This window comes from Mus caroli, chromosome 9 (genome assembly GCF_900094665.2).
Source record: "Mus caroli chromosome 9, CAROLI_EIJ_v1.1, whole genome shotgun sequence".
Classification (NCBI taxonomy): domain Eukaryota; kingdom Metazoa; phylum Chordata; class Mammalia; order Rodentia; family Muridae; genus Mus; species Mus caroli.
Genome location: NC_034578.1, coordinates 10569138 through 10595506, shown reverse-complemented (window position 1 = coordinate 10595506; position 26369 = coordinate 10569138). Strand labels below are relative to the sequence as shown.

At 46.1% G+C, this 26369-nt stretch overlaps 1 protein-coding gene across 1 annotated transcript; it reads left to right on the top strand.

Annotated features, from left to right (window-relative positions):
• Window positions 1-121: 121 nt before the first annotated feature.
• Endod1 (endonuclease domain containing 1) lies at window positions 122-26369 on the top strand. The gene is made up of 2 exons (XM_021172921.1): window positions 122-686; window positions 22502-26369. The coding sequence occupies exons 1-2, from the start codon at window positions 387-389 to the stop codon at window positions 23705-23707; spliced, it is 1506 nt and encodes a 501-aa protein (XP_021028580.1). The 5' UTR covers window positions 122-386; the 3' UTR covers window positions 23708-26369.

Sequence of the window (26369 nt, the reverse complement as noted above, 5' to 3'; positions counted from 1 at the left end):
CCTGCCTCTACCAAAAACCCGTCTTTCACAGGCTTTCTTAACTGGGGTCTGATACAGAAGGGTAGGCATGGTCTCCTCTGCGGATATTTCCCCATCCCGGAGGAACCTGGTGCATGCAAGGTCCGACTTTTCAGCGCCAGCCCTGGGGACAGTCCCTTGGGCTAAGCCGGTCCAGCGCGGAGGGGGAGCTCTGGCACACAGCAGCGCCGCGGCAGGTGTCCGGTCTCCAGGGGTGGGTGCAGCCGCAGAAAGCCGCGGCCGAGCACTGCAGCCATCTTCGGGGTGGAGGCGGAGAAGGGGCGCGGCCTTGGCCCAGAGCCGCCCCGCCAGAGAAGCTCACCGCGGACTTCCCTGCTCTGGCGGCGCCCGGCCGCGCAGAGGCCGCCATGGGCTGTGCGCGCTGGCTGGCGCTGGGCGGCCTCCTGGCCCTGGCAGGGCTGTTGCAGGCCCGGCTGCTGCTCCCGCAGCAAGCGGGCTTCGGTGAATGCGACCGTTTCTTCTACAAGGGGACACCGCCCGCCGGGCTGGCGACCGAAGCGCACGTGAGGATCTGTCAACGCTTCGCGGGCTCCGAGCGCTTCGCCACTCTGTACAGTCCTGGCCACCGCATCCCCGTGTTCTCCGCGTTTCGCGCTGCGCGCCCCGCGTCCCGCAGTGCCGAGCAGCGCGGGCTGCTGGAGCCGCAGGTAAGCAAGACTCGGGAGAACCGGGATCTGAAGTTGCGTCTCCCCATCCCCAAACTCAGCCTGCCTTGCCTGGGTGGGAGTCTCCACTTAAGCCGCAGGGGCGGGAGGTTCCCCGGGGAGATGGCCCTCCCTCCTCTTGGGCTCAGACGTCTGCAGTGTCTGGTTGGTTTCCTGGGTAGTAGAGAACATGGACTGGGAGACAGCCCTTGGTGGCCAAGACCAGGCAGATCCGCGGGAAGCTTAAGCTTCCCAGGCCCGCCCACATCCCCTCAGCAACATTTGGGCGGTGGGCAAGTTCACCCCACTTTACAGGAAGCAGCTCCAGTCAAGGAGGGTGAAGGAGCTTGCAAAAGACCACCCAGCTAGTGAGATGAGTGAGCTGGTCTTGAGGCTAGAAAATCACTGCCCTTTCTGCTAGGGGAAAGCTTCTGACAGTGCAAGGACTTTGGGAAGCTCAGTGGGGGTAGTATCCACGCAGAAAGGACAAACCAGTTTTTCCTGACTCTTTGTATCTGTAGATTATCAGACCATTGCAATCAAGTGACCTTTCACAGTGTTGGGTCTGTCTGGTGGCAGGGATCAAACACGGAGAAAGCCTTCTATGGGCCATACAGAAACTGCTGACTGGCTCTGCTCTGCCAGGTCTCCTCAGTATGACACCCTGTCCTGCCTCTCTTTGACTTCTCCCCAGCCTTCCAGCCCTGTGTGCCCCAGAGCCCTTGGTTCCTGCCGGCCACCAATACAAAGCTTCTGGCTTTCAGGTGTCTCCACCTGAAAGTATGGATTGTACCTTGGTCATATTTTCAGCTACCATTGGCCAGGCAGGATTCAGGCAGTCTGCACCAATATTACCTTCTTACATCCTCCTGTGTCCAGCATCCTGCTGTAAGGATCTCTGAGCTCAGGCCAGTAGAAAGAGTTCTTAGCTTGTGCATATAGGGAAGATATGTGCCAATCTAAACTTACTTTCCCTCAGTGTACCCCTAGAAGTTCTTTATATACCCCTGGTCTGGGAAGAAAGCAGCAACCCAGTCCATTCTCATTAAGTTCATTAGTGGCTAGAGGGGACAAACATAACGGGGTGAAGTCCTGCGAATACTGAATATACCCAGTGACCACCTGCTGCCTCCCTGTGTACATTCAAATCCTGCTTCCTCAAAAATAGCTGTTGACTGGTGTGGTCTCCAAGTTCTCCAGAGACCCATAATACTAGCTGCTGTTGTGATGCTCAGAAGACACACAATTTCACCAAGGTAAACAGAGTCCTGTTAGATTTAATCTGTTGGTAAGGTGATAGGGGAAAGCTTAGGGTCTGGTTGGCATTTGTGCTGAGTGTGGAAGGATTAGCAGGGTTCAGGAGAGAGGAAGAAGGAATTTCAGACTGGTATTGTATGTGATGGGTGTGGCAGATTCTTGGATCATTGCTTGGGAATGAGTGGAGCAGGTAAACTAATACTGGATCATGAGCCCCGGAACCCAAGGACTCAAAGAGCAATCATGGGAGGGAGGAGCAGGTGAAGGAGTCACCCAAGGAGACTTAGGCAGAGACTTGGACCTGTTATTAAGAGAGTCATAAGGAACAGTGTTTGGCAAGGAGGCTGTGGGCACCCTGGGTGGAGTAAGGGGCCGGGGGAGGAGAGCTAAAGGGAATAGTTCCTAAGGGCAGCTGGAACTGTGAGATGTCCTGACTTCCGAACAGTCCTGGAGGCCTGGGCTGTGGCTCAGAGGGAAGAGTGTTTGCCCAGCATGCACTTAGCCATATATTTTTTTTTACCCCCAATACTGCATAAAATGTGGTCACCCATATAGTTCCAGCACTCAGCTCAGATTGTGAAGGTCATCCTCAGGCTGCATCGTGAGTTCTAGGCCAGCCTGGGCTACATGAGACTGTCTTAGAACAGACAAGTTGAGCACGCCATGCCCTTCGAGAGTTGCCAAGGCTGAGAACTGAGGCTGCTTTTCTCTGCATCATGGTGGGCTCCACAGTACCCTACCTTGAAGTCAACAAGGGGATCCAAAGAACACTGAAGGGAAGGGGAGGGAAGGGGAGGGAAGGGGAGGAGACAGAAATGCAGGTGGTTTCTGGAGCTGTTCCTACTTCTGTTCCAACACCAGCCTCTGAGCCAATGCCTAACTGTAAGTCCTGCTCAGGGCTCTGTATGCTTCTAGATGCTTCCAAGTAGCTTCTATTGCCAATCCATTTGTGCCCATATCACCTTATGAGGTCAGCATGATCAAGAGGTCCAGGAGGCAGACAGTGAGTTCAGCATTGGACAATGCGTCAGGCAGGATGGCACCCAGCCCAGCTGGGCAGCTCTTGGGCAGCCTGCAGTTTCCCCTGAAGAAGGCTTCTGAATGGAAGATGCAGAAATGTGTTTAAAACCTTTAAGGTGTTGAATAGCAACACCTTGGGGACAAAGTTCAAGCAGCAGGCCCAGCACTTTGATTTACAAGAGCCTTTGGGTGTTGGGAATTCTAGTTCCTGGCCAGACTCTATCTGTCTTGTCACCATACTTCATGAGAATGTTGCAAGGCTGGCATTACCTGTGGTCTGCTGGAATGCCGTTCTTACACAGTTCCCATGAACCCTGACCTTTCACCTTCTCCCATTCCTTCCTTACATCTTTGTTGGAATAACTTCTCCCCAAAGTACTCTCCAACAGAATAGACCCTTCCCCTAAGCTAGGACCACATTCCTAGGCTCTCCTCTGCTAATCTCCATCTCCACAGGGTCTTGCCATGTAGCCCAGGCTGTCCTCAAGTTCACCATCCTCCTGCCTCCACCTCTAGTATGGGGATGGTGAGACACCATGGCTGATTTCTTCTTCTCTTCCCTCTCCTTCTGAGACAGGGTTTTTCTGCATAGCCCTGACTGTCCTGGAACTCTGTGTAGACCAGACAGGCCTCAAACTAAAGGATCATCCTGTCTCAGTCTCTTGAATGCTGGGATGTCACCATGCCCAGCTTTGATTTCTTCATTTTTGTATTTACTGCAATGTTTTGTAATTGCTTGCTCTGTCTGTCTGTCTGTCTCCCCTGCTTGAGCCCTAGAATTCTGGCTGAGGATGTTGGACATTAGGTTACTCATTCTTGCATACATAGAGCTTACTTAGCAAATAGAAAGAACCTAATCAGTGATGGATCTAATAACCCTGAGCTTGGTGGGTCACTCAGGCACAGTTGTCAGTGGCTCTGCTTGGATGGTTTTGGTGGTATGCTTCTCTGGCTCAGGAACTTGTCCTGATTGCTGGCAAGGAGCCCTGCTGTCAACACATGTATATGGATAGAGCCCAGAACCTTTCTCTGTGGCCTCCTATCCAGCACCAGCCCTGGGCCTTGAATCTGAGCAATGATTTGGTTCCCATCTGAGCTCACAGGCCTCAGGGTCCCCAGCCTTACAGTCTATTGATAGAAAGCTTTGAAGGACAATGGAGAGGGAAACAGAGAAAACTCCAAGGTCTGCTGGAGAGCAGCAGATGGGAAAAACCTCCTCGTGTTTGTGGACACCCAAGACTCTAGAATCTGAGAGCAGTGTTAGATTTTAGGAACAAGGTCAACACCTTGATGACAGATAAAATTGCTTTTGTATCTGATACTAGTGTTTTCAAAAGAATACTTGTGCCCAAATCCAATATGAAAGACCCTGTCTTATAAACAAACACTGAAGGGACTGGCCTCACCATCAGTGATGACAGTGTACACTATTGATCTTAAAAAGATACACAAAGATAGATTTGTCACTGTCTCCTCATTATTGACATGAAGGAATTGGCGCATGTCTAATTGCAGTCTGGGGCCATACAGGTTGTATCTGAACACAGGACCCGTTCCTTATAGTCTGGTGCTCTTTTTTTTTATACCTGGAAATTCTCCTGTCTCTTTTCCATGAGAATCTTAATATCCCCTCTTCCTCTTTTCCACTGTCACAAGCAAGTGAGAACATGCATGCAGATGTGAAAATGCTGTTCAACCTCCGCTGGCTCTGCAGTGATGGGACGTTTCTGGAGGGCCTTGGAAAGTTGAATTTCATATCTTTGCAAATGCAAATGAAGTCGTCTCACTTAGAACCTCAAGTACTCTGTCTTTAGTTTCTGACAGTTGCTTCCCGCCTACACACCTGGAAACAGTTGGCCACAACATTTAATGTAGTGCAGTTTCAGCCCCCTCTTCATTGCATCAGAGATCAAATTGTAGAATCCGACACACATTTAAGTCTCTGTGTAGAGGGTGCAAAAGACATGGGCCTTACTTCTTGATAAAAGGTTTAGTTCAGATTCCTGGCCTGCCGTGTGCAAGATGTGGGACCTGTGTTTGCCACCCCTGTTTTTCCTGTTTGTTTATTCGAGGCAATAGAGGCGCCCCCTGTAGTGTAGGGTTCCCCGGAGGCAATACACAAGCCCGTGTAGTAAGCATGCAGTGTAGCACTGGAACTGTAGAAACTTATAGTAAGTACTAATGTATGTACTTTGTCAAGGCCTAAAGGGTTCTGGGTAATCACAATTGTACACATACTGGACTAGGTGGGTGCTTTTTGCATTCCCACAAAGAACTATGAGTAATCTCAAAGACTGTACATCCTACATCATGTCAGTGCTCAGTGCGTGTATGGGGAGAGCCTGAAGGAGTGAAAAATTGCATGGATGTGTGCATGGATGGATGTGTGCATGGATGGATGTGTGCATGGATGGATATGTGCATGGATGGATGTGTGCATGGATGGATGTGTGCATGGATTGTGCATAGATGGGTGTGCGCATGGACGGATGTGTGCATGGATGGATGTGTGCATGGACGGATGTGTGCATGGATGGATGTGTGCATGGATGGATGTGTGCATGGATGGGTGTGTGCATGGATGGGTGTGTGCATGGATGGGTGTGTGCGTGGATGGATGTGTGCATGGATGGATGTGTGCATGGATGGATGTGTGCATGGATGGATGTGCGCATGGACGGATGTGTGCATGAATGGATGCATGGGTGCATACATGGGTGGAATACAGTGATAGAAACCTACAACACAGACAGGCACCTGGGATTCCTCCACTCTCTCTGGTGCTGAGCAACCAAGAAGTGTCGTGTCACAAATAAACAATGAGCAAGAGCATTTAAGAGCCTGGGTGAGGCTGGACATACAGGACTTGGGGAGGACTCCAGGAAAAATCACCTGTGCTTCCTCAGAGAGCAGAGCCCTTTCCTACATTGGATCATTCGTGGGACTTAATCTACAGGCCATTCTTAGGATCAGACTGAGGGCTTGCTTGCCCTCTATAACCTAGTGGTAACTCTCCATGCTTGATCCTTTACTTCTTGAAAAGGTCTTAAGACAGCCATTGTTAAATTATCCAGACAGTGTCCTGTATGCCAATCAAATTCTCTTGTAATGTAAAAAAAAAAAAAAAAGAAAAGGTCTTTACCATCACACTTTTCTTTTTAATGATGTAATAACTCTTGGCCCCAATGACCCAATTTTTATAGTTTAAGAAACTCATGTTCGGCGTGGCTAATTATGTTATCCGGGGTCACTCAGCCTAGGCTGCCCTGCTCTGGTGCTGAGTGATCGAACCTTTTAGCTCCATTTCTTCTCTGTCATGCCACTGCCATAAACTGCCAATTGGGCTGACAAGATGGCTCAGGAGCTAAGGGCACTTGCTGAGTTCAATCCTTGGAACGCACAGAGTGGGAGGAGAGAACTAACCCCACTGCCTTGGCCTATGACATTTACCCATGCCACCCCCACCCCAAATATTTGTTTGTTTGGTTTTTTTAAAGAGCGAAAGAACGGGTGTGGAGTTGAGTGGGTGGGGAAAGGTCAGGGAAAAGTATAATTAGCATATATAGTATTAGGGTTTTTTTTTTCCCACTTAAAATATTTTCAAATTTTCTTCAGAGTTCAAGCTGTCTGATTATATCTGCTGCTTTATTGAATTGAACCAGTTTGGTTTTGCTTGTTTGTTTGGGTTTTTGTTTATTTGTTTGTTTGTTAGCTTCTGGCTTTACCACAAACAGGTGGCTCTCACAATCACTGCTTCAGATTGCTGATGGCTTAGTTTTTGGCTCACAATGATTGGATAGAGCTTTTTATGAGACACGAACATTTTAATATCTGGGCTTCTCACTGAGGCAGTACAGCTCTTGCCTCTGGGGAGTTTTCCATCAAGGGAAACTGGAATTTTCCTCATAGGAGATGCATTTCCTATTCACTATGCTGGCTCCTTCCTTTTCATTCCACAAAATTTGGCATGAGTCACAGCAGCCATTCTCTTGGTGCTGTGTCTGTTTGTTCATGGAAAGGGAAGAGAAATGTGGGCTTGTGGTGCTTGCCTGTAATCCTAGCTGTCAGGAGGCCTAGGCAGGAGCATCAACTTCGTACAAGGTCATCCTGAGCTACATAGTAAACTTGTGACCATCTTGGGCTACATGAGCTCCTGTCTGAAGAAAAAAAACAAAAACAAAAACAAACAAACAAACAAAAAACAAAAGGAAGGAGTGATGGGCAGAGAAAACTGACCCTTACGCTGAGCCGTGTGTGGACGGGCCACTCAGCTCTCCTGCTGAGCTTTTACTGACTCTGTACCGTGATGGAGTGTAGCTTACCCTAAAGGAATCATTCTGAAGGCATTATTTAAACATATAAACTAAACATTATGTTTGAGTTAGCTTATACATTGATTTCAGATTGTTCTGAGTGGAGATTGCCCCACTGTTAGCAGAGTCACACATCATTTCCACCAAGCCCCTTTACTCAAGTTCACTGAGCACCTGCTATACATCATTGCTGAGATTAGATCAGTGACCCAAACAGGCAGCATTACCTGCTGTCTGCAGCCATTATCTGATAAAGGATACAGAGGGAAGTAAAATGAGTAAGTTAAAAACAGTTAACATACCAGTAGTTTTAAATATTGAGGAGAAAAATAAATTAACATATCAGGAAAAGGTGAAGCATTGAAGGGGTTTTCTTGCAAAGATGTCATTGAGAATATAACTTTGGTAAGGGAGAGAGGAAGCCATTTGAGTAGATATCTAGGGCAAGAACATCCCAGGCAAAGGGCTTTGTAAGTGCAAAGGCTGTCTGGTATGTGTGATCCTTGCATGAGGAGGAACCCAGAGGCCAGCTTGCCTGTGGGAAGCTTAGCAAGAGATGAGTTCTGGAGGTGGGGAGGGTGCTGCATCACTCAGGCCCCGTGGGCTGCTGCAAGGAGCAGGCTTTTCCACCATGTGAAATGGAAAGTCCTCGTGCATGGCTCCGAGCAGAGGCTGACACTGGGATTCAACTCATGTTTACTAGAATGGTTTCAGTGTTGCCGTAACAGTCTTAAAGGATTAAGAGTAGAAATGGAGACTAGTTAGGACTGTCTGTCTTTCAGCAAGAGACTTGCTAGGTCAGAGTCTGGAGGGCTGTGACACAACAATGTGGTTCGCAATGTGTTTTGAAGAAAGGACTAGGGATCTTGGGGTAGGAGGATGGGTGGAACTGTGGATGATGCAGTGGGATTCCTGTGACTGAGGAAACAGTCCTGGAAGAGCCAGTTCAGGAGCATATCAAGAGCTGGTTTTGCCTGAAAGGGCAAGGACACTATCGTGGCTACTAGAGGTGGGGGACATGGGATGGGCTGCCATTTGATGAGTACAGTTTAATGACACTGGATGGAACTTTCCTAGAAGTCTGTACAGTGTGAGCCTACAGTTGGTGATGCTGTTCATCACACAGAAAGAGCGGTTAATAGTCTTTCTTTGTTTCATAGTTGCTCTGCTGAAAGCCATAAAGGATAAAGAGCTTATTTGGTTTACAATTCCAGGTTACAATCTATCATTGCGGGGAAGTCAAGGTGTCACTCAGCTTGCTTTCTCTACTCTCATGCATACTGAAATCCACTGCCTAGGGAATGGTACCATCCACAATGGGTGCGTCTTCCTACCTTAACCTAATTAAAATAATCCCCCACAGACAATTCTCAGAGGCCCATGTTTCAAGTAATTCTAATTTTTTCAAGTTTATAATTAATATTAACTGTAGCTAGTCTTTTCTACTTTGTGCATCCTTCCTTCTTCCACTCTTCTCCATCCTTTTAACCCCCTAACTGTAGATAAGAGAGAAAAAGGAAAGAGAAGAGATCCTTAAATAAAGCCTGGGGTCAGAAAAGAGGTGGCATTATTGTTAGACTACTTCCTGCTGATTAGGGGCATTGAGTTCCTTGGGACAAGTTTGATCTTTGCTGGCAGGATATCTAATTTCTTCTTGTTTCTTCTTTGCACACAACTACTTAATTGCAACCAACAGCAACCAGCAACCCACCACCTCTTGGGGCTCTAGCATTTATATACCCTCTGAAAAGTCCCCAGAATTCCAAACATCACACAATCTCAGAACTATCTACAGCTGGCAAAACTGTACCCCTGCTAGAGCACAAGGCAAATCATAGTCAGCTACTGTGGACAGTCTGAAGCAGCCCCATACCCCACACCTGGGATTAAATTAAAACATATTCTTATAATGTGTCTGTGTTTATCAAAGAAACCAAACTCCAAAGTTGTCGCTATAACTAGTCATCTAAAGAAGATAGATCTCATGTCCTTCACTGCAGCAAAATCCACATAGACACAAAGAATCCTTGAACAGTGTTACACGTGCTTGCCACCTTTGCACGTCGACACCAAGGTGTGCATGTGCACCAAAACTCCTCAAAATTGTACATATTACATACGTTTGTTGCTTCTATATTAGTCATCTCTCTCTCTCTCTGTGTGTGTGTGTGTGTGTGTGTGTGTGTGTGTGTGTGTGGTGGTTCAGACATTTCAAATATGAGACACCTTCAAGGTTTCAGTGAAGATTGCTGTCTCTTCATCCCTGCAGGATGTCTCGCTTTTCAGGGAAGTAAACCCATGCCAGCCTAGCATATTCTGACACTTACTAAGTAATGGAGTGAGCTTAGCTCAAGGACCAGAAGAAGTGATACACAGAGCAGAACTGCCTTGCAATGTGGAAGAAAGAAAGGAGATGGAGCCACATACTACATACAAGGCAGGCTAAGTACTAATGGGCAGTTCAGCTTGAGAGGTGAAGGGAATAGGTTGTGGCCAAAGTTATCACCAGGCTGCTCGACTCGAGGTGAGGAAGCCTGAAGCTTGGTGACTGTTCCTCAGGCAAGGGCACGGCTTTCAGGGATGTTTCCATTCTGGCTTTGTATATGGTGGGCTCATGGCTCATGACTTCATCTAGGAACTGACGATCCATTTTCTGTAGGACCCCGGCCCTGTGGTTTGGTCTGATAAGGTTAGTGCTTAAGCAGGCAAGAAAGCACAAGGAAGAGGAAAAGGTGGCATTCATGGTTAGCAGACCAAGTTAACCATGCCTTTCGTGTCAGCTCCAACCCAAGGCTAGTGATTAGTCTTTTTGCTATCAGCTAACACCAAGCAAGGGAAGCCGAGTTAGTTGAGTTTGTTTTTATTTCCCCTTTTCTTTCTTATTTTGGGGTGCCTGAATTTTAACTTAGTTGACTTGGAAGGGGATTCTTTGGGTCAGTAAATACTCTACTTTGTGGCCTAGAGTTTTATAATAAAGATGTTGAATGCATGCTTTTAACAGGTGGCACGTTAAGGGTCAGGGGTCTATTTGTCTCTTGTCCCCTTGTGGTGGCCTCTTCCTATATAAGAGTTAAGTTGACTTCAACACAGGCCATTCCCACCTCTACCAAAGTGCCGACATCCCTGTATGACTGTAGGAAGCATACTGACAGCTTGCATCTTTCAGGAGCCCGTCTTGATCCTAATCCACACTTCAACGTGGCAGATATGCTGTCCTGTAGAATTCTGAGAGGGCAGTGGGGCCTCAGGAACCCTGCAGGTCATTATCTTAACAGAGGAAAGGAATAGAGCCAAATCCAATTGCTGATTGAATGGGCCAGTATACATGACTGAACAGGACCTTCTAAGAAAATGGCCCCCACCTGTTTCATTTCTGTTGCCCTGAAAAGAAGCAATTTAGGGAAGAAATAGGTTAATTTGAGTTCATAATTCCATATCACAGTCTATCATTGTGTGGGAATTAAGTCAGAAACTTCAGACAGCAAGTCATAGCACATCCACAGTCAAGACTGGAGAGACATGAATACATTCATGCTTGCTCGCTCGCTTGTGCTCAGCTCTATTTCTCCACTTTTTATATAGCGCAGAACCCTCTGCCTAGGGAATAGTGCCACCTATAATGGGCTTGGTCTTTCCACATTAATTAACTTAGAACAATCTTCCACAGATATCCACAGTTTAACCCAGTGTAGATAATTCCCCATTGAGACTCTCTTCCCAGGTGATTCTAGGTTGTGTTGTTAGCTAAAGCTAACCTTTACAGCATGTGTGTTCTTGTAAGACTGAACATCCACCGTTGTGTCAACAGAAATGAAAGCATGGGGAAAGGAAGCCGAGTTTATGTACTCATGTCTTGTCCTCATTCTTGGGTATTTGTGTTGTATCTGCTGTCATGGAAACAGCATCAAACATACCTATTAAAATGATGAGGGCAGTTTGAGACAGCCAGTGGCATTTCTTTTTGCACCTGAGTTGCACTAATTTCACTCCTATGACCTTTGCCATCTCAATTCTGAGATTCATACACCCAGCTTTTGAAAGCTGCAACTCAGCTTCCTGAAGGTTAAAGTCAGCCCATCCCTCCTGGCCCCACTGGCCCTTCTCTGCCCTACCTTAAAGCTAGAGAAGTCCTCAGAACATTCTCCTCCTTTCTTCAGGGTGCCCCATTTCTGTTTGATAAAGACACAGCTCCTTATCACAGCCCACAGAGTTGTCCTGCCTGCCACTGCCCTCCTCCCACCTTATCTGGACTCACATGCTTTGCCATGCTCTCAGCTCTGGAGACCAGGACTTCATTCTGGTTATTACTTCTATGTCTTTCATATGTCCCTTCACATGGCTTTGGTGTACACTTCAATCTCTGTGTATTGCTTTTGGCGTTCTGTAATATTCCTAGCAAAGTCAAGTGCCCATATGTCTTAGCTAGCATTTCTATTGCTATGTTTAAACATCATGACCAAGGGAAGCAGCTTGGAAAAGAAGAGTTTAATTGAGCTTATGATTCTGGAGAGCTAGAGTCCATGATGGCAGAGTGAAGACACAATGACAGAGGGCTGGAGCAGCAGCTGAGAGCTCACATATTGATCCATAAGAGGAGACAGAGGGGGCATACTGGGAATGGCATAAGTATTTTGAAACTTCAAAACCCAACTGTCACACTTCCCCCAACAAAGACCACACCTCCTAATCCTTGCCAAACAGTTCCACCAACTGAGGCCCAAGCATTCAACCATATGAGCCTATGGCCATTCTCATTCAAACCACCACATCAAAATACTCTATAATGTCACCCCTACACTTGTCTTTGCCAGCATATCACAACCACACAGTGATTTCTGTGACTGAGTACCAAATGACTTGACCCCAGGTCATACTGAGACAGGCCAGAGCTATCGAAGCCCCTCATTAGACATCACTGTCTGACTCTGGGGGTAGTGGCCTTGGGTGGCAGAGGTCAGATGACTCTGATGCAATTATTCAACTATTTTTATTTTAAGAAAGCAGCCACAGGCAATATAGAAATACCCTATTTATGAAAATGTGCAGGTTGGATTGGCTCATGGCATGTAAATTTCTAGCCCCTGATCTAGTGCAACACCAATACTCAGTATATTTGTGGATAACAAATGTCACTGATTGCTGAGCACTTAGCACCTGTGCTTTGAGCTGTGTCAGTGCTGTTTGAAAGCAGTGCTGTCCTAACTCCTGTAGGGCCCAGCAGCCAAAGGTGGATCTGAGAATTTTTCAGCCAAGCCTTTGGCTGATGGTGGCCCTGTAGTCATTATTTATACTATTTAGATCTTTCAGTGTATACAAAAGTAACATATGCTTATGATCAAATTTTATTTTGAGATTTTCAAAGCATATAAAAAACAGATCTCATGTCTCAAAGATAACCATAGATTGTGTATGTGTAGATATGTGTGTGCAACTGTCCAGAAATTTCCATTGTATTTAGAAATACACGCACCATTTCATACTCGTCATCTTAGTAATCAAGGTTCTATGATGCCTCAAAAAAGATGCCTCTCAAGCAATCATTGTGCCCCAGGAAGAGGCTGTATGGGCCCTATCAGTGAGCAAATTTGTAGATAAGCAGAAACAATTTACTGCATATCTTAACTTAGACATAGAAGAGCTAAGGGCTTCAAATGCAGTCTACTCTATCCTGCCTTTCTTTCAGAAAAATAAATGACTCACAGATGACTAGAAACAGCCCCACCCTCCTTCCCTTTCCTATGTCTCTGCAACAAAGAGAACTATTGTCTTTTCATTGTATAGAACAGGAGATAGGATCAGGAGTCACTATTGCTCAAAGCCCTGCAGTCTGTAAGGTAGATGTCCACATTTTCCCTATTTCTTCCTCATTCCACTTCCATCCCATCTCCTTTTCCTTTATCTCAGTGTTAGCATGGAAGCCAGTGCTTCATATGTGTACTGGCTAGTTTTGTGTCAACTTGACACAGCTGGAGTTATCACAGAGAAAGGAGCTTCAGTTGACAAAATGCCTCCATGAGATCCAACTGTAAGGCATTTTCTCAATTAGTCATCAAGGGGGCAGGCCCCTTGTGGGTGGAACCATCTCTGGGCTGGTAGTCTTGGTTCTATAAGAGAGCAGGCTAAGCAAGCCAGTAAAGAACATCCCTCCATGGCCTCTGCTTCAGCTCCTGCTTTCTGACCTGCTTGAGTTCCAGTCCTGACATCCTTGGTGATGAACAGCAGTATGGAAGTGTAAGCCAAATAAACCCTTTCCTCCCCAACTTGCTTCTTGGTCATGATGATTGTGCAGGAATAGAAACCCTGACTAAGACAATATGTGTCAGGCAAGGTCTTGTTGGCTTTGGCGCTCCATTATAGTGATAATCTGATATGGAGATGCTGTCCATAAACATGTTCTGAGTTTTCGGATGGCACTGACATTGGTCCCTCAGGTGGAGTCCTGTGCCCATGCACATTGTTGGCCAGGTCCTTTGCTGTTCTCTTCTGAAGTGCTCTTCTCATCTCCCAGCTGCAAGGACCAGGACAAGTTGCCTCTGCGCTTGCTTTGCCAGTTTTATCCTGTCATCTACAAGTTTGCATTGTCTACAAGGCCCCTGCCCTTTATCCATTCCAGGTTACTGGATTCTCTAATAACAGGGTCCCTGATATTTAGCCTCACTGATGCAAGAACTGTAGACTCAACTACTTTTAATCACATGCACAGGTACATGGGGTTGGGTGGGTCTGACATGAGAATACACTAGAGGATTCTCAGACACAGGAAAGGAGACAAATTACTCAGGTCTCAAAGGAACCAGGCTGAGAAATTTCAGGAAACAAGATGACTGTGATCCTTAAAGTTTTGTTTTCTCTCCCAAGTTAAATAATATATGTGTGTTTGTGTTTCTGCCTGGTGGGGGTAGGTGCAGGTGCACGTGCCACGTGTGTGCAGAACACGGCATGCCTGTGGCACTCAGAGAGCTTTGGGGGCAACAGTTCTCTTCTTCATGGGTTCCATGAATCGAACACAGGAATCTGCATTCTAACGGGGATTGATGTGCTTGCAGATGAACCGACTTGGGAGACTTAGCGATTTCAGATGTTAGGAATGGGGACTCCTAACTTTACCTGGCACCCGGAATTCAGCGCCACAGTGACTGTCAAAGTAGTTGCTCTGGAAAGGCAAACAATGTCCAGTGCAAAAGAGACTGTGTCATAGGGAAGGAACCCAAGACAAGGGGGCTTGGAACCTGAGAGAACTCTGCAAGCTGGAAAGGCCTGAGAGGAACCAGTCTCTTTCTTACGCTCCCAGGAGATTGAATGGGGACCTCAGCAAGAGCAGGGGCAGCCAGAGCAGTCCCCAGAGAGCTGGCTTGCCCTGGTGCAGGCCTCCTCTTGGGGCCTCCTTTCCAACACTGACTGGCCAGTTTGGAATTGGTGTGTTCTATTTTAATTTCTTTTCAAGAAAAAAGTCTGAAGTGGAAAGGGTTTCTTTTGCCCCAGTGATTCTGAGTCAGTTGATGAGAAGGTGGTCTGAGTATCCTTGCAGGTCATACAGCACTTAACTCATGGGTGTGCCCAGCCAGGCTGGCTGCTGGAAGCCAAAGCAGGAAGGTGTGTGTGGTCAGGGAGCCCAGAGGAAGGTGATTCACCAGGAAGAAGGCCAGTAGGCCCTTTATAGTACCAGACACTCAGCACAGGAAATGGAAACCTCTTGATTTCTGGGTCTAAAAAAAGCAGAAGAAAGAACATTAGCATCCATCTAAATCCTCTGCAGCTGCCTCTGTTCTCAGGGGATTCGGAATTACAGATGCCTCCTAATAGGGAGTTAGGCAGGCTTATTTCTTTATGCGTGGGTCAGTACTTCCTTTTTCCTGGGAGCTGGAAGGCTTCCTCTCTGTCCCTCCTCCATCCATTGCAGCAAGGCTGCTATTTGAGGCTCCCTGGATCTTTGTTGTTGTTGTTGAAAGGCAGTTCCTTATTATCCATAGTGAGATGTTTGGATGGAAGCCTTCTGGCCCCAAAGACCGTTAAATCCAGTGTTGGATCACAGGGAGCCTTTCTGCTCTAGACAGTTCTGGTAAGATCATCTAGCCTATTGATTGATGATTCTAGTTCAAGGTTCTTGCCCTTCCTGGTAAGGAGGGATTTCTTCTACCCAGTGGTGACGGACAGGGAGTGTGTGCGCGCGCGCGCGCGCGCGCGCGCACGCGCATGCGCATGCGCACACTTGCTCATCATCCTCATTCAGCAGAACACACACCATTCAGCCTGCTCTATTATTCAAGACTTATTAAAAAATAAAAATAAAGCAAGGTTGTAGGAAGACTCTGTCCCCAGTTAAACTGGTGTTCACTGGGTCGGCTCCCCTATGAGTGCTTATCTGGTTGCAGCTTTAAATTCTCCAAGGGGAAGGAAACTCCCCCCTTGCCAAGGCAGCCCATCCAAGCTTAGAATCCACTTTGATGGCTCTTCTTCAGCACTGCCTTTTCCTAGTGGAAGTTGGTGAGGCAGCAACAGAGAAAGGACAATCTGCTCTCTTCCCAGTCTCTCTTGTAAACTGCGATGAATCCTGCGTGCATCCTGTGGGTAGGCTGTCTTTCCAGGTGTGTAGCAGAGACCGTTGGACACTAGCCTTGACCCTTCAGTTCAGCGGCTCAGACAGATGGGTGAACGCACTTGGCAGGGACTGACTGGAAATGTAAGATCCACGGCTGTCATCCTTCTTTCATTTTCATTTTCTTTCTTTTTTTCTTTTCTTTTCTTTTGTTTCTGTTTTTGTTTTTTTGTTTTGTTTGTTTTTGTTTTTTCAGGGCAAGGTGTTTCTATATAGCTCTGGTTGTCCTTGAACCTTCTCTGTAGAGCATGCTGGCTTTGAACTCAGAACTCTGTCTGCCTCTGCCTCCCTACTGCTGGAAATAAAAGTCATGTGACACTGTGCCTTAAACGGAGTAAGAGATAGCTTATTCTGGTGCCATTTTGAGTGACTGTGGCCCTGAAAGACACATTTAGGTTACTCAAAAGTTCATGTTCCAATATGGAAGTAGTCTCACAAGGTTTTTTTTTTTTTATATAGTTTTACAGAATAAAAAGAATCCTGAATCAAGGCAAGTTTAAAATACATTGCTGGGTGTGGCAGAGAGGCAGGTTCATGGAAGTGAAGGGAACTTTTGTACAGATGTAAGATGCTGTCTGATAACACATTTAGCTCTTTGATGGAATTAAGTTAATAGCGTCTAAGAGGGTTTTGTTTAGATACAGAGTTGGAAAAGAATGTCTGTCCCAGAAGGCTAAAATCAACCCAAGATAAAGCCTCTGAACCTACGAAATTTCAGCTTTTCCACAGTACTGAAATTCCAGTTTGTCCATCAATCTCTGCAAACACAGAAACCTTCCAGGAGGTTTTGTGTGTAGCCGGACACAGCTTCTTTTCATTCATAGTAGTTATCTTGCTAAAACTCCTCAGCCTCCCCAGGCTCCGCCTCCATGTCTGCCCGAGGCCCAGGCTCCGCCTCCATGTCTGCCGGCGGCCCAGGCTCCGCCTCCATGTTGGTCAGCTGCCCATCAGCATGCTTAGCTTGACCCTTACACCTTTCTTTCCCCTTTGTTGGTTCTTCAGTGCATTGACCTTCTGAGTTCTCCCTGTGCTCTGTCCTGGATGTTGTGATGTCAGTGCTAACTTCGACATCCCCCAGGAACCATCCTCATCAGCCCCCCTCCTCCCTCCTCTCAGGAGAGCCTTCCCGCAGGAGCTGGCACTTCCCATGTGCTCCCGCAGTCCCATATGATCTCCTGCTACCTTGAGCCTGCTATACAGGCTGACTCTTCATTATGATGCAGGCAGACAAAGGTTAAGAGTAGACTAAACCTTCAGTCTGTTGAACTGACTTTCTTCTTGGCTTTCAAATATGCTGGTGTACATGTATGTTCATGACCCTGGTGTATGTGGCATAGGAATGAGCATATAGTATGTGTGTGCACTATGTATGTATACATGTGTAGGTAGTGTCCATGCTCTCTGAAGCTGGCCTTAGTAACACTAAAAACTGTTGCCTTCCTTCCGGCAGTCCCAACCCTCTCTGCCCAATGTCCTATTCCTGTGGGGACAAACACACAGTGCTGAGCTCAGTTGAGGAACTTACCGATTCCTGCTCTTATAATAGACCTAGAATAATACTCTTATAGGTCAGTAAGTCGTGGCTGTCATCATTATCCCATTGCAGTATTCCTTCAGTAGGTCGCACACAATACACCGCCCTAATATGTGTTGTTTAATGGACAGATATTGCCCCTCTCATAATCTTTTTAAAGTATCAACCCTTCACTTTTCTAACAATACAATCACAAATTTGGCATACTATTTAAACTGAACCTAACATGAAAGATATGCCATGGGTTTAAAAATCATGGGTTTAAATATCTGTTAAGGAAGAAACAAGCTTGTTGAGAAACACTCTTGGTACTAAATTTGAAAAGGAATTTATTTAAGGTTATTTGTGAGGTTGTAGACTAGTAATACAGACAGCTGCTTCTTCTAAAACCTATTTAACATGTCGCTCTTAGAGCAAAACATTCCATTAAATACAGGTACTACATCAAATTACATCATCAGTCCAGAGGGATGGTGTCAGCTGGGAGGCAGACTAGGCTCTGTATATTCTCTCCCTACAGAGATGCCCCTGGGGAACCAGCAAATCTAGGGCTGCCAGCGGGCGGTGTAACCTGGAGACTATACTTAAGCTGAAGTTGCCTCTTCTGTCGTAGGTATCGTGTCGTCTTCAGGGATCTCTGTTGTCATTAATTTACTGCAGTTGCAGTAAGCAGATCGTTAAGCTGGATCTCTAGGGTGCGGAAAATACATCTGCCCTCCAGGTGACAGCAGGCCAGAGAGTACATTAAGACTGTTTGAATTGCCCACACTCAACTATTTTTCAGTTTGAGTAATAGAATCCTGTGTTTCAAAAGTTGCCCTATGTGACTTGGGGACAGTCTGGGAGTCCCCATACCCCTGTGATGATGATGGTTGTCACTTGACCCAGCCTACAGTCAGCTGAGTGAAGCCTCACTTGAGGAACTGCCTACACAGTTGGCTCAGGAATGTCTTGATGACTAGCTGCTCTAGGAGGGCCGGGCCCACTGCGGGCAGCCCCATTCCTCCGCTATATATGGAAGCCAGCTGAACAAATCTGAGTTTAAACTAGCAAACAACCATCCTTCCTTGCTTCTGTCTCAGGCTCCTGCCTTAAAATTTCTGCCCTGACTTTCATCCATGAGAGTCTGTGACATGGCAGCATTAGGTGAAATAAGCCTTTTCTTCCCCTATAAGTTGCTTTAGGCCATGGTGTTTGTGACAGCAACAGAAAGCAAATTAGAACCTGTGGGGTTTCTGTTAAACTCTTGGCACCTTCACTGAAGGTGCTAAAACATGCTCATTCTAGCCCCCTAAGCAGCCAGTCTGAGAAGAGAGATTTAAGCAAAGTAAGTTCTTTTCATCTTTTAATGACGGGGTCTCTCTATGTAACTCTTGCTGTCCTGGAATTCATTATGTAGACCAGACTAGTCTTGAAGTCAGAGATCTGTGGGCATCTGCCTCCACATGCTAGGACTAAAAGTGTGCACCCTGACAGCCAGCTCAGATACACTTGGGGATGATGAATGTCCAACAAAATGGATAAGGTCAAAGGTCAGCGGAAGAGATGCTGTTTAGACCCGAGCACTGGTCAGAAGCCAGAGCACTGGAGAAGTTCTCCGACTGCCACCGCATATGTATAATTTAAAAAATTAAATTCATATTTGAGCAAAAAGGAAATGAAATTCTTAGGTATAGAAACTATGTAATAAGTGGTGAACGGGATCTATAGGGAGCCAGTGGGACCATTGACATGCCCAGGGTCAGGAAGTAAAGGCCACCTGCATGCTTGTGGCATGGAAACTCAACAAAAGCAGCTGGGAGCTGAGCTGAGAAAGGGTTGCAGTCCTGGTAAGTCCAGCAAGATGCCCTGGTTTGCAGGCCACACTGTGAGGAGTTGCCTAGGAGTGTGGAGTGGACCCTGTGGGAGTGGCTTAGAGCTAGCCCCTGTCCTTTTCAGCATCAGCTCTGTCCTCCCTTCTGCATGAGAAACTCTGAACTGAGGAAGCTAGTCCAGAAATTCTGAAGCTAGTCCAGAGTCACTGAAGCCTCCTGTTTCCTCCTGAAATGATGGGCAGGTCCTTGGAAGGATAAAACACATGGAGCCCCCCCAAAAGCTAAAATTATCAGGCTCCACAAAGATCCAGGAATTGTGGGGCCCAGCGAGCCCCGTGTGGTCAGAACACAAACAGAGTGTCCCCGTGCTCTGAACCCTGCTCAGTGTCCTCTGTGGATCCCCGTGACTGCGAGTTTTGTGACTGGTGGCAGCAAGGCTAGCTTGCAGTTTGCCGTGAGTCAGTCCAGTCCTAGTTTCTCCCCAATGCCAGGATGTTTATGACCTCTGACTCTCATTGTTCTCCGTTCTCCTCTCCCCTCTCTTAGCCTTTATCTCCTTCATCATCTAAGAACCCCGATTCTCTGGTCACATCCTAGGCCTGTAATCTATCCCTCGGTGGCCCTTGGCGTTGAAGACACTTCAGTAGGGTGTCTGTGCTCTGCTAACAGTGACCAGAAGCCATATGCAGAATTCTAGAAGAGCTAAGCAGCTTCCGTGCAAACGAACTACTCTAGTAAATGAATACAAAAGCAACATCTTAAAGCTTGGGATTTATGCTCACCCAGAGATCCTGACCATGCTGTGTCTTGGTCTCCCCACTCAGTAGCAAAGCTACTGTTTCCTAGGGTATATCTTTCAGCTGTAAGAAAGTGGAGACAAAAGACTTGCAAAATGAATGAGCTTCTTATCTTTTTCCTATGAGGGATGGGATGGGTGCGGGGAACATCTAGACACATTGCTTCTTAGGCCAGGGAGGATGGAGTAACAAAGTGGAATGAGCCTACTGAGAGGACTGTGGGAAGCTCCGGCAGACATACCTGCTTCATGCCTGCAGGGTCCTCACACTCACTTGCTCCATATTTACACTAGGAAAGGCCGCAGCAGAGCCAGGCAAACTCAGTCAGCCTGCCCTAGGCTGGTGACAAAACCCTATGGCCCTGGATTTACTGGAGGTTTGAAGGGTGATCTAGGGAGTTGTGTTAGCTCCAATATTAGGGAGTCAGTTAGCAAGAAGAGATTTGTTTTGATTTGTAAGTAGGGGTAGTACAGGGACCAAAAAATAGAAGGAAATATTAGCAATCCAGGAATCAACCAACCAGTGTTTGCACATGCATCCTTCTAAAAGTGTTGGGTTTTTTTGTTTGTTTGTTTTTGTTTTTTTAAAGAGGGGATAGCTTGGGGCTTTTAAGCAAAATTATGATCATTTAAAATTTTTGTTTATTTTATTTTGTGTGTATGAGTGTTTGCCTGCATGTGTCTGTTTGTACCACGTGTGAACCCGGTGCACTCAGACAGCAGAAGAAGGCATCAGATCCCCCTGAAAGTGGAGTTACAGATGGACATGAGCCAATATATGGGTGCTGGGAACTGAGTCTGTCAAGAGTAGCCAGAGCTAATCACTTAACAATCTTTCTAGCCCCGACCATTTAGTTCTGTATCTTGCCTTTGCTTTTCATATTATAGCACATACTTTCAAATCACACACTACCCAGAATTGCAAGTGCTTTTTAAAGGGTTCAAGATGTTTAGGGAATATATTATCATCTACTTCACATTTTAGATTTTGTTATAGCCCTTGTTGTTAAAAATGCTGTCACTATGATCTCTGGGCCTAAAAGTGAACAGTAAGTCCACAGGCCTTAGACAGGATCCTCTAGCAAAACTGCAGTCACTGATACCAAGGAGTTTACAGTCTAGTTTGGGAAAGAAAAACATAGTCTTTAACTCAGAGTTCTTATGCCCTTTAGTTAGCAAAGTGACTATATCTATCTAACAATCTATCAATCTTTCTCTGTCTCTCTCTGTCTCTCTTTCTCTCTTTCTCTGTCTCTCTATCTATGTATGTATCTATGTATGTATCTAAGTATCTATCTATTTATCTATCTACCTACCTACCTACCATCTATCTATAAGTGTGTGTACATCTATGTCTATATTATACTGTTGAACTACAAAAGTACCTTTACAGAAAGAAGAAAAGATATATCTATATAGTATAATTGACATATAGTATATATATTTATTGGCTTGTTAATCATAGTAAGCATCATGGAGAGATTAAGTCAAACATCAGTTAATATAAAAGTGGAAGAAAGTTTAAAAGAATATCACAGGATAGGAGTTGGGAAGGCCCATGCCCTTTTGGGTTCAGTCTTAGACATGTCAGGCCTGGAGGATGGCTCAGCCAGTGATGTGCTTTCAGAATAAGCCTGAGGACACAATCTCGGTCCCCAAAAGCCACATTAAAGAGGCCAGATGTGATGGCGTGGACTTGTAATTCCAGTGCAAGGGAGATAGAGACAGGCAAATTCCTGAGGCTTGATGGCCAGTCAGCCTGGTTAGTGAACCCCAGGTGAATGAGAAACTTGGTCTCAATAAACAAGGTTGGCACGATAGAAGGGTGGCTCTTCCAGAGGACCCACGCTGTTTCCAGCACCATAACCAGCAGTGTATGACCTCCTGTAAACACAGTTGCAGGAGATATGATGATGATCTCTTTTGGCTTTTGTGTGCATCTGTACACACTGCATATAACTGCTCAGAAATACATAGCATAAAAATGAAACTTTTTAAATTTAAAACAAACAAATGAACAAACAAACAAAACCAAGGCCTAGAAGAGGAACAACAAACCATTTAAAAAAAAAAAAAGAAACCTAATTTGTTGTAAGTTAATTTTTTTAAAGGTGGATTTTTGCTCTTCAGGAATGGCACTCAAGGTTATCTTCTGATATCACATGCATGTGCTTATATGCACATATACCCTACATGTACCTGCATGTATATACATACATTGGGAAGAGTCATCAGGACTGTAAAAGGTGGGGAAGGCATAGAACATGAAGCAGGATGCATCCTATTTGAGGACTTCAAATACCAGCATTGAGGGATACTAGAATGGTGTGTGTGTGCGCGCACGCACGCATAGGTCTAAGAAACTTGTCTTGAGAAGCCAAGGGTAAGATGTGATGGAAGGGCAGGATGCCCCTGGAGCTTGGGCAGGTGGTTAGGGTGATTCTCCCACCTCTGTGAGCTAATCTCAGCTCTGCCTTCTTTCCTTCAGATTGATGACCCTGACAGCAACCTCGAGGAGGTCATTGATGAGGCCAACGCTGTCACCTCAGTGGACAATCTGGGAAGCAAGCAGGCCTTGAATGCAGACTACGTCGACTCTGACTATGAAATCGGACAGCTGTACCCATTTCCTCTTAACAGTGACCTCCAGGTGGCCACATTCCCACTCACAAATTCAGTTCCGATGACCCAGTCTTTCCAGGAACGATGGCACATGAATCTCATCAGCCTCATGGACCGAGCCTTGATGCCACACTGCAGTGAAGGCAAAGACCTGTATATCCTCACGGGGGCTGTTCCCTCAGAGCACAGCGTTAAGGGCAAAGTGACTATCCCTGAATTCGTCTGGCTGGCAGCTTGCTGTGCAGCCCCTGGAGGAGGCTGGGCCATGGGCTTCATCAAGCACACCCAGGACATTGATGTCATAGAAGATGTGATGCTGAGAGACCTTGAGAAGCTACTTCCTCATAAGCCTCAACTGTTCCAGGACAACTGTGGTGAGATGGAGCAAGATACAGAGAAGATGAAGAAGATTCTGGAAGTGGTCAACCAAGTCCAAGATGAGGAGCGGTCTCTGCAGTCTCAAGAGAGCATGAGTCCCCTCGCCAGCACCCAAAGCCAGAGGTCTGCCCTGCTGTCCCCAGAAGCACCACCAGAGGGAGGGAGCAGTTTTCTGGGACAAGTCCTGGGTTTCCTTGCTACCCCATTCATTATGCTTTTCCAGTTAATTTATTACCTTGTTACAGCGGTCTTAAGGAATATAGTCCATCTCCTTTGGTTGGTTGCCAAGCAGGCAATAAACGCTGTTGAGAGTTGCCTATACCATCTAGGCGAAGCCACTGTCTCATACCTCGTGGCCATTGGACAAGAGCTGGTGAGCATTCCCTGGAAAGTGCTCAAGGTTGTGGCCAAAGTCATCAGGGCTTTCCTCCGGATCCTCTGCTGTCTGCTGAAGGCTGTCTGCCGAGCTCTGAGCATCCCTCTCCGAGTCCTTGTGGATGTAGCCACTTTCCCTGTGTATACTGTGGGGGCCATTCCCATTGTGTGCAAGGACATTGCTGTGGGCCTGGGTGGCACCCTCTCACTCCTCTTTGACACTGCTTTTGGCACCGTAGGTGGCTTGTTTCAGATTGTTTTTAGTGTCTTCAAGCGGATTGGCTACAAGGTTACTTTAGACAATTCCGGGGAGCCATAGAACTTAAAAACCTAGTAATGTCCACTGTGGTGAATTTTGATTTTTTTTTTAAACAGTAGGTTTCTGTTCCTTGTCAGCTATTATGTTATGTTTACCCAGCAGGTGTGCATTTTTCTGCAAAAGAGTATGACACGCTTTAAATTTGATCTAAAAGGAATGTTCAGGGCAGGCTTAATGCCGTGCTCCATGTGCGTCTGCAACTATACAGTTGTGCTTCCCTGCGTCTGCTAACTTTAGCAGTGCGCTCCGACTCAGAGGGAAACACCTGGCATGACCCAGGCTTCTTATGAAGATTATAAATAAGGAAGACGAGGATGACATTAAATGCTGAGAGAAATGGTATCTTGTGTCTCCCAATACTCTTGGAGAGTTAAGGCAAACTAGATCTGAGTATTGTTGTCCAGTCTCAGCATCTCCTTTTCTTCCTCTCCTACCCAGCTTACTCTAGCAATGAGCCAGTGACTGCTCTGTTGAAATTTCTCCCTCATGGAGATAGCATCTATTGTGGCTCTGACCTTTACTTAGGTCTCCAGAGCTTGGTTGAGTTTAATTTTCTCCCAAAGTCAATTTTGCTGGGTCACAATAAACATTTTATGCCAAATATATTACGATAAAATTTGAATACAGCCCCAGTTGGAGTAGAGCTGGTCCCTCCAGGTGTAGCGGAAGCAGCATGAAGCAGTGCTGTGTGTCCACGGGCATGCCTAGGGAGGCTTTGGCCAACTTAGATTACATCACTGGTTGGCGACATGAAACACAAAGATCTGCATGTTAATCTAATGTGAAACTTCATATTTTGCAGCATCTAATCCATCAAGTGAGTATTCAGGACCATAAAACAGTCTGATTTCTCTCCTGAAACAATTATTTGTTATAAATATCTAGGTAATAGAAAAAAAAATGAAAAACATTCTGGTCCACTTGGGTAGAAGTATATGTATGTACATATTTAAGAATTATTATCTCTTAGATCGTTATTTTTATAGTGTGTTTGAGGCTAAAAATCTATCAGTCCTTCATTAATGCAAGTTAAATTTGAGAGCTTATTTCCAGTTTTGATCAATCACTTATTATTTTAAATCTTGCACTAGAAATTATAACAAAAGGAGCCAAACTTGCTTTGTGGGAACCAAATATTCCCACGGTGAGAATGGATTTTCTCGTATCTTCTTCTTAGCATTCCAAAGAGTTGCTACGAAGGAGAGAGGGGCCAAGTGTCCACTTAACTTGGGGACGTGGCCCATGGTTGTCTGCAAATTAGTTGTAAAGACTTGGAGTCTAGAAAGAAACCACAGAGGGGGCAGAACACCAGCTGTTCCCGGGGAACGAATGTGTGTGGAGCCGGAATTAAATTCTGCAGGAAAAGATTCGAATAGCACCAGAGAGGACTAGCAGCAGCCAGCAAGCTTCCATGCGGCCATGACAGCCACTGGTCTGGACAGCAGACGAGCCCTTGCTCAGGAGATGCACACCCTTTATCAAGGCTCCTGGCAGCACCTTCCATGACTTTCCTCTGTCAATGGGAGGGTGAGGTTTACCCTGGCACTGATGAGTCCCACCCAGAGGCACAAGGAGGCTGTATTGACCTTGCTTGCAGGCTAGTGGAAGCCAGTCATGGTGAGCTAGGACACCCCATCACACCAGGGTGTGCCTCCCTGGCTGTAACTAGCATTTTCCTGGCTCTGTATCAACTGGATGTGGCATGGTTAACGAAATGCCAGGTATTCACAGGAGATATTGTGCTGACTGCATCTCAGTGAAGCCCCCTTCCCCTTTCAGTGAATAATTTGCATTCTGAGAGGCCCTACGAGGGCACTCATAGTGCACAAACCCCTTATAAGGAATCATTTGGAAACACTCCACCCATCCCCCTGCTGCCATATTCAGCTGTCTGGTTATTTATTTTTGTGTGACTTTTTTTTTAATATGGGAAATGATAATAAGACAAATGTTTCAAAAAAACAAAACAAAACAAACAGACAAAAATATATCCTTCAGGTTAGAGGGCTGAGACCCTTCATTCTGGAGTTTCTTGTTGGCAGTGCCTCTGGTTCACTGGAACTAGCTGTATTTGTTTTTAAAGTCCTTCCAGTTCTCTGGGCTGATGGCCCATTCCCAAAAGGCTACTTAGGCTGCTGACATGGAGGTTTAGGAAGTTGAACCCTGTCTTCAGCTTGGAGTTTTTGCTGTGGCTTCATTCTGTTCTCAGGCCCTTGGGGACGTTGGCCAACTTTGTCATTTGTGAAGCTGCTTTTCTAGCCTGTGCCAGCCATGTTCTCAGACACGCTGCTCCCCCTTAGTGCCTTTTCCACCCAGTGCAAACTAGGGAATGGAAGGAACCCCAAGGAAGCATCCTCTGCTCTTCCTTCATCCATTTACCTAGCAACATGTATTTGCTCATCAAGGTTGCAGAGGTGGAAAATGCTCCATCTCTAAGGAGTTTCCAGTATGGTAGGAAAAACATGGCACAATCCGTGCTTTGATGTATCATAGCAAGCACCACACTGAGAGTGTTTGACCCGTTTCCTGCAGCACAGGAAGAAAACCTGCAAGATCAGGAAGATGAACACTTTAATGAGCGTGAGACAAAACCATGTTCACCATAACTATGTACAGTGCTGTGCACCTTGCAGATGCTCAATAAAGTCGCTGCTGACAGTCA